The 8,257-nt window shown below is 42.4% G+C and overlaps 1 protein-coding gene across 1 annotated transcript in view; it reads left to right on the forward strand.

The window, feature by feature from the left end:
* The window catches only part of LOC104628507 (rap guanine nucleotide exchange factor 6-like), a gene marked incomplete at its 5' end in the record, with an annotated part of 14,264 nt that extends 10,410 nt beyond the window's left edge, over window positions 1-3,854 (forward strand). Inside the window, 2 exons of the mRNA XM_010297126.1 lie at window positions 1,863-2,174; window positions 3,829-3,854. Coding sequence (XP_010295428.1) covers window positions 1,863-2,174; window positions 3,829-3,854 — 338 coding nt within the window. The remainder of the gene's footprint in view (window positions 1-1,862; window positions 2,175-3,828) is intronic.
* Between the last annotated feature and the right edge of the window lie 4,403 nt (window positions 3,855-8,257).

Here is an 8,257-nt window from a genome sequence, read left to right on the forward strand (position 1 = left end):
AGCAGAGAAGGTGTGGAATGGCAGTGTGCCGTTGCTGTATATCCAAAGGGAAAAGCTTACCTTTTTCATGGCTTTTCCCTACGGTATACATGAAAATTTATATTGCTGCCTTTTAGTTATGTTTCCCTTAACCACTGTGTGGAATTTCACCGCATTTTCTTTATGAAGCAAATATTCAAGTAATCAGCTGCTTGGGAAGGAGGGTTCCTTGTGGAAGGGTTTTGTAACCTCCTGAGGCTGTGAGTGGGTGGCAGAAGTTATGGACACTTAATGCTGTGGACATTAAATGATCTTAGAATATTTTATTTTAATAGAATTTGTAAAATACTATGAATTAGAACTTTACAAAAGGGCACCTTATTCCTCCTTTCGTTGTTACAGTAGGCTAGATCTCAGCTCTAGGAAGCTTGTAGCTTTCTCGTTTCACAGAGAGTATATCCCCCCTGGTCAGTCCTCCTGCAAAATCAACGGAGACCGAAGGTGGGGGTTTGCTCAGAGGACCCAGCCCTTCCCCAACCCTTCAGGGAGAAGAAAGCCTCTTCGCTTCCCCTGCTTCCTCATAGGGGCCAGTTAAATGAAAATGATTCCTCTAAAGCAGCAGTATAAATCTCTGCCTTTACCCATGTGTATCTGCTAAAACCCAGACTATAAATTGGTGTTGTTTATTTTACTATAAGCCCAAGCATGAACTGAGGGCGTCAGGTATGAACTGGCTCTTGTTCCCAATACCAACACCTGGAATCTCACAAGTCCACAACACAATAAGAAATACTCCTTCATTTTCATCCTTTCACATTCCTGTAAGATAAGAAAATATTACAGTTGCTGAAATAAATGAAACTGTAATGAACATGCACTGTTTAAAATGTATCCACAAGAAGAATGCAAATTCACCCAACTAACAGATTTTTAAAATTACCCTAGCTTTGAAATTCTCCTGTTGCAACATGTACGTGGAAAAAGCCCAGTTTAACATGCACATTGAGCCCCAGACCTGAGGGTGGGTGCGAGGGGAGGGAACTTAAAGAAACTTAAGCTTTAGTTTGAGAGCCTGTGTCACCTGAACTGCCCATGAACGGGGAAGGAAACTATGGATGTGATAAGCCATTGTTTACTTTTAGAAGATGCAAAATAATGAGTGCAGGCTTTATATACAGTTTGCCTCCTAGGAGCAGTTTCACGTGATACTAGGGGTTTTTTCTTCCTATAGCACAGCTGATTGGGTGGTTTAATGTCTTATTACATGTGAATTGATACAGAGTTATTTTATTATGATGAATTTCCGTTAAGCCACTGATGGGTGATGAATTGCATGTTGTTGAAGTCAACCAACAGTTCTTGCTATCAGTCTCTAGCATGCTGTGCAGAGTAACTTTGGGCTAGTTGCCTTAATTTCTTTTGTTTCGGTTTCCCAGCCTGTAACAGAGAGTGGCAGGGGGCCCGGCCCGCCGGCCTAACAGAGGGTGGCAGCAGCCTCGGCCGGCAGCGTTGCCGTGCTGGCTCTCCAGCCGTCCCGTAGAGCTCCTTGGCATCCCGCGGCGCAGCAGTGCCGCAGGAGTGGGGTGTATGGCGAGCGCTGCGATTGCACACTGAATGTAGAGAAGAAAGTTATAGACTTGTTTCCACTCGATTGGCATCTTGCCTAATGAGTTCACGGGTTCTGTTGCTACTCTGATTCCTTAAAATAAGTAGAAAACATAAATGAAAGCGTAATTATCTGCTGCTCTCGTTATAACCAGTGTTTCTGCATTTGCGTTTTGTTATCAGTTTCTGTTTTGCCATTGTAACATTTCATGATTTTTTAACGTTTTGTTTCCTTTGTTTTCTTCTTTAACATTTCCATTGCTTATTTCTTGTGCCAGTGTACTGTGTCACCTCACCTAAGAAGGACGATAGGTATAGGGAGCCACCGCCCACCCCTCCGGGATATATGGGGATTTCTTTAGCGGACATAAAGGAAGGATCGCCCCACCACCCACACCTAAAACCTCCAGACTATAGTGTGGCAGTGCAGAGGTCAAAGATGCTGCACAGTGACCTCTCTAGACTTTCATCAGCTTCTCTCAGTAGTGAACCGGTGGCCTGTATTTCATCGAAGATGCCTCAGTGGCATAGTCGACAGCCGTCCAACCCCAAGCTAGCAGATATGACTGACGCAGATAGTGAAGAGGATGGTATGTGCAACACCTGACTCGGTAGATGTTAAGTGAACTGCTGTGTGAATCTGGTCTGTGCAGTGTTTACTTCACAACGTTGTTCTGGGCTTTCTCTTGGTCATTCCTAGAGATTAAAACTTGATTAATCTCTAAATATACAAATACGTATGGCTGTATACTGTATACACATGCATATGTGTATGCAGGTATATACACGTTGGGGAAAAAAAAAAAGAATGCCTTCCCTTTAGAAAAAGCATGTTGACACCAAACAGACTTCAAATTATGTATAAATATATATGTATATATGAATATACATATGAGGTCTCCCAAAGCACAACTGAGATACTTAAGAGCATGTAGATACTATCTTTTTTTCTTTAAAAATCTGTCCCCTCCCTGTGGTGATGTTGATTTTAAGGGACACTGTCAGGCTATAAATTCCATGCAGAAAAACTCCAGCCTCTCGGGGTTGATTAACTAATGTCCCACTGTTTCAGGATGGTGTCGGGATGATGATGTAAACCAGGTATTTTGAATTTGGATTTGGCAGGGTGTTGGACAATTCTTAACTAGTTTCAGATTTGTATTCTCACGTGCTAGCATAAAGCTGCCTTATTCCTCAACAGAGATTTCTGGAGATGGGGTTTAACAAATGTTGAACAAAATAACAGTGAATTTCTGGTCTTCTGAAACGTGCGTTTGATAAAACCTGACTTCTCAGCCCAACGTGGCCTGACAGTGTCTCTTCTAGCTAAATTCTTCATGACCTTGTTTGAAGCAACAGCCAATGCTGCTGAGCATGGCATGTATCAGGTGACCAAAACGCAAGAGATTTTTCTGAAAAAGACTGCTCTTATATTGTGTCAAAACTAACTTCAAGTTAGGGGAATTTCTACTTAATTGTTTATCTGCTGATTTGCTTTCAATACCTATGCACTGATGTGATCTCTCTGTCCCCTTTGCTAGTGAACTCATTTTTTTTTATTAGAATGTTGTGGTCGCTTCCTTCAGTTTCAGACTGTCATAAAATGAGCGTGGATTTAGATTAAAACAATTTCTGATGCAAAATGATCTTATCTTGGCCCTTTAAAATATGTAAACAGTATTTAACATATATATTAGTGCTGCAGTGCAAACTTACGGTAAAACATAAAGTTGCCCAGCATTAATTCAGTTGTGATATTAAATGTTTTTGATGTAAGAATAAGGAACTAATTGCTTCAAACATTTTAATCTCAATTTTTCTAAACTAAATTTAACCATACACTTTTAGATACAAGTATTTTACTATTTTTAAAGTGCCTGGTTAATTTTATTTGGGAGACAGTGCTCACTGCATGTTGGAAAGTATTTTACCGACTTTTTTCGCAAATCAGTAGCTTTTGGGATATTGGGGGCTGCATGCTAATAATTTCTGGAAGATCTGGGGTTTTCTGTTTTGCAATACAGCTTTATTGTATGGCTACAATACCTCAGATTTCTTGAGGATTTGATAAATGGTGGTACTGAATATATTGTGGTCAATAATTAAGGCAGTGAGAACATCACAATGAAGTGGTGAAGTCTTCACCGAACCACTGTAATCGAATGCTTGGGTACTGTTCTGTACCCTCTGCGTCCGAGGCAGGGGACCGATGGAATAACTTTTTTTTTTCCTCTTGTTTTGCAGAAGATGAACAAGTATCAGCAGTCTAACCATTGGGCTATTTTTGTGAGCCGCTTCACAACACAAGGGATGTGGAGAGAAGGACCGCATGATTCTGTTAGCGAACGCTAACAACTTGCTGCTACTAACCTCAGCCGTTGCGTCTGCCTCCGACACGGACGAGACGGGACGGGTTGGATCACGTCTCTCTACCTTACTTCACTCTACCACCGCCTAGGAAAGCTATTTCTGCCTGTAAAATAGAAAACCGTTTTCAAGGAGCATACTGACTAGCTGGATACCAACACTGGTATCCGGAGATGGACCAGGCTTTATGCATTTGGGAGGACCGCTTGTCACCACCACTTGAAAATTGGAAGCATTCTTCTGTATGATACCATATAATCCTTTGGTAGTTTTCCATCGTCGTTATTTTCTACATGACCATTATAAGCCTAAGAATGTTATTTTATGAACTTTAAAAGAAATATATATCAAAATCTTGGCAAAAGCGAAGGACGTTGCTGAAGTATCTGAAAATAATTTATTAATTTAATTTTTTTTAAATGGGAATTTCCTTTATTTGTGTTGGGAGTGCTCTGGTTGGCTAATATAAATGTTTAGTCAAAGTGATAGTAAATTAGCTACACGTAAACTGTTGTGCTCTCAAAATAAACACAGAAAACTAGAAATGGGACATGATCAGGTGCAGAAATACATGGAATTTAGAGCGGTTTTAGATGAAATAGAAATACAGCACAAAGCCCTGCAGAGTGGCATGTGTCGGGCAGGCAGCCCTGCCGTCCGCCGCTCCCCTTCTACACGGACACAGCAAAACCCCTCTGCCCTTGAAGTATTTTTGGAAATTTTTTAGCTGCCAGCCAACTAAGGCGATAGTTGGTGCTCTCCTCCCCTAGTAAGTAACCGTTTGAAATGTGGGAGCGTTAGGGGAGTCTGAAGCTTTCCCAAAAGAGCTTTAACCAGGTTTTGCCCTGCAGAGTTCAGCATGCAAAGCGTGTTGCTAGAAACCAAAACTAAACCCTGTGTTGTGGGTTTTAAGATCATCCCACATGTTCTGGCCTTTTACCAGAGTTGCACAGGATTTAGGGGCAAGGGTTATCTTTAAAAAAAAAAAAAAAAAAATTATAAATCACCTTAATTTCGCAGTAAAATTAGTGAAACTGATTATTAAATGGCATAATGCTTATATAAGAGTATAACACATTTTATGATGGGTTAACAAACCCTGTTGTGTTCATCCGGAAAACACAGATGATCTCAAAACATTTTATTTTAAATCCTAGGTAAAAATCCTGGTGGTGGTGATGTCAGTGCAGTTTTGACTTACAGCCAGCCAGTGTTAACATGCGATCTCCAGTTGGACTGTGGTCAGATAAATTGCTTGTTTGATTTTCCTTAGCCAGCCAGAGCGCAGAGGGGTAAAACTGGAAATACCTGCAGTTTCTTTCTTTCTTTCTTCTAGCACATGATGCCCCGTTCTAGTGTTAAAATTGGACATGAATGTGTGAATATGTATTTAAACATTTAATTGTAAATCTTTGTTGTGATGTTTACAGCCTAAGCTAGGAAGATGATGTTGGTCATTTTTACAGTGCCTCAGAAATGATTTCTATATCCATAGTTGTGAAGAGCTTTAAGGTTTGGGTTTTTTTCCGTATGTGTGCAGGGGGTGCGAGGCGAAAGCAACATTTTCTGAAAATGACACAAGTACCAAAAACAACCCAAAGCCTTTGATGTGCTTTCCCCATAGCAGCTTGGGACCGATGCTGCTGGGTGAACGTGTACGGCCCGGCCTGTGTCCGTGTTCTGGCGGCGCCCAGTTCAGTATCACCGTGTGGCTGGAACTTACCCAAGTCGATTGGAATTCGGGAGATGGAAACAAACAGCGATGCTGAGGAAGGGATGCCTAATTCATAACTAATTGGTCGGCTGTGTGAATTTTTGGCACAAGTATCTGAGGAGCAAGTGGTTTTCCATTAAAATACATTAAAAAATACATTAAAAATCAGTTGAGGTATATCATAATAAATGCATTTTGCTTTTTTGAGGCCTTAATGAATATAATGAAGCTGCACAGGCCTTAATGAATAAAGATTAATATAAGTGTCGAAGCAATGCAGGGCAGAGCGATTATTTTCAGCACATGTAATGTTGATAATATAACTGTTAAATTGATATTTTTGTGGGATATAAATCCAAGTCCTCGCAATCCCACCATCAGCTGTAGTTGCTTGTTAACTTCTACGTGGAGTGCGCAGCAGGCTTCGTGCTTCATCAGAAAATCTGTGTTGTGCCAGGTGAATTAAATCATACGGTTCCTGTGCCCTCAGCTGTTGAGCTGCAGTTTATTTCAGCCGGTTGAACAAAAGCAGAAGGGATGAGGGGTTGTTGCTAAAGTGGCTTCCTTTTACCCCAAAAACCCAGTAGCGCTGGCTTTGGGGATACGGTAAAGCTCCTCCGGGGAGCGGGGTTGGGGTCCTCTCTGGCAGCCAGAAAGAGCAGTTGAATAAATCGCGCCGTTGTAACGTGGTGTTTGCACATCAACAGCATCCGTCTGTTCTGCAGGGCTTTTCAGGACACTGGAAAGTTTTTAAAGTGAGTGAAAGTCTTGCTAATCGTATTTCCCTAGTATCCAATACAGCTGGTGTAAATAAGCAATGCATAAACTATGGACAAACGACCTACTTCTGCTTCTCCTGCCTCGCGCAGTGTGGCTTGCCTCTGCTGGTCCTTGCTGGGGGGTTGGTTTGTTTATTTGTTTTTAAATCAACCGATCACATTGATCGGGGCCGATAGCCAAATGTAGTGTGTCTGGTATGGATTTGAAGAGACATTATCCCTTTTTTCAGTAATTCAGATGGAAGTAAGGTGGTGGCTAGTACCTGTTGCACACTGCTTTCTTGAAGTGATGTCTTCTGGAGTGCAGATTCCTGAGTCGGTACCTCCGCCGGGTTCCTCGGACTCGGGCTCTGATTTCGATGAACAATTAAAACGCCTCGTGTCGCGTTCTTCCGCTGCCGCACCTCACTTTGCTCGCTTTCTGCCGTTTGTTTGCTTTTGGCTTGCGGGTGGAAGCTCTGTTTCAGCTGTTTGTGATGTAACCATACAGGTTTTCATTATGCTTTAGAAATCCTCAACTTCCAAGTAATTCCCGAAAAGGCAGTCCGGTTTTGTAAACTTGAATTGGCCTCCAGCTGCAGAAAGGGGGAAAATGAGACCACTGAGCCTCTGAGTACTGGTTTCATCTCCCGAGTGTACAAAGGGATGGAGAGGCAGCGTCTGCAGGTATTTACAGTACGCGCTGGTGCAATCTGCACGCGCAGAACGGGGGGTGTTTGCTAACGATGAGCAACGTGTTGCCTTCCCGGCTCGTTTGCTCTGCCTGTACTCGCAGAAGGAGTTTCACAGAGGTGAGCGATGCTTTGCTGGGAGATGGTCAGAGCCTGTTGCTCGGGATGAGGTGCACAGTGTGCTGAGGGCTGCCTGCGCCCTGCCTGTGCCCGCCGGAGGCAGAGGGTGTCCCCGATCCCCAAGGGCTGAACCTGTCGGCGATGCCACTTGCAGAAGGAGCCTGCAAAACCGCTCTGTCATCATCTCCCACGTCATTTCGTCGCAGGCAACAGTGGAAGTATGAACCTGCCATTTAAGTTTTTATAAAAACATTAGAATTAGAATTTTTTTTAAAAGGATAAACTTACCACTGCCTTTGCAAAAACAGAAGAAAAAAGGGATACTCTCTCTTTAGAAAAGCTTTACACATTATATTTTAGAACGCTTGTATAGGGGGCAATCTACCTTGGATTCCCAGCCCAGCTTTTGCTTATGTTGTGCTTTTAATTGTTTTATCTTTATTTTTGATATACCTGGAATGCAGTTTAGCTTGGTATTAATTAAATTCTAAATATGTGAGCATATTGGCAAAACTGCACAGATGTAATGATATTCCAATAGCAATTGTACTGCACAAGTCAGTGATTGTAAAGTATTCTGTAACAAGCAATGTTTGTCTCCTATTTTTTGATACCTCTTACACTTATGTCTTTTAGAAAGACAGTGCCTCTGTATGCTTTTTGTATTTTTACTGAGTGATTGTAAATATTTGTTATATTTTTGGTTAAGAGAATGTTTAAAAGTACTGTTTATTATCCAATCTATTAATATGTTGGAATCAATAAACAATCTACATATATTAATTGTTTTCAGCAGAGCTTTTCTGGCAGCCGGCAGCGGACGGGAGCCGAGGTGCTGCGGAGCCGGGGGGAGCCTGGCGGGAACGTTGCTCATCCCGGCCTCGGCGAGGAGCAGCCGCCCAGTGGTTTCTTATTCTTTATTTGTCCTCGCAGCGAGGTTTCGGCTTTGCGTCCCCCATCTGGGCTCACAGCGTGGAGGAGCGGCTGGAAGAGCATCTCACGCGCGCTGGGGTGTGCGTGCG

Source organism: Phaethon lepturus, unplaced genomic scaffold (genome assembly GCF_000687285.1).
Source record: "Phaethon lepturus isolate BGI_N335 unplaced genomic scaffold, ASM68728v1 scaffold5381, whole genome shotgun sequence".
Taxonomy (NCBI): domain Eukaryota; kingdom Metazoa; phylum Chordata; class Aves; order Phaethontiformes; family Phaethontidae; genus Phaethon; species Phaethon lepturus.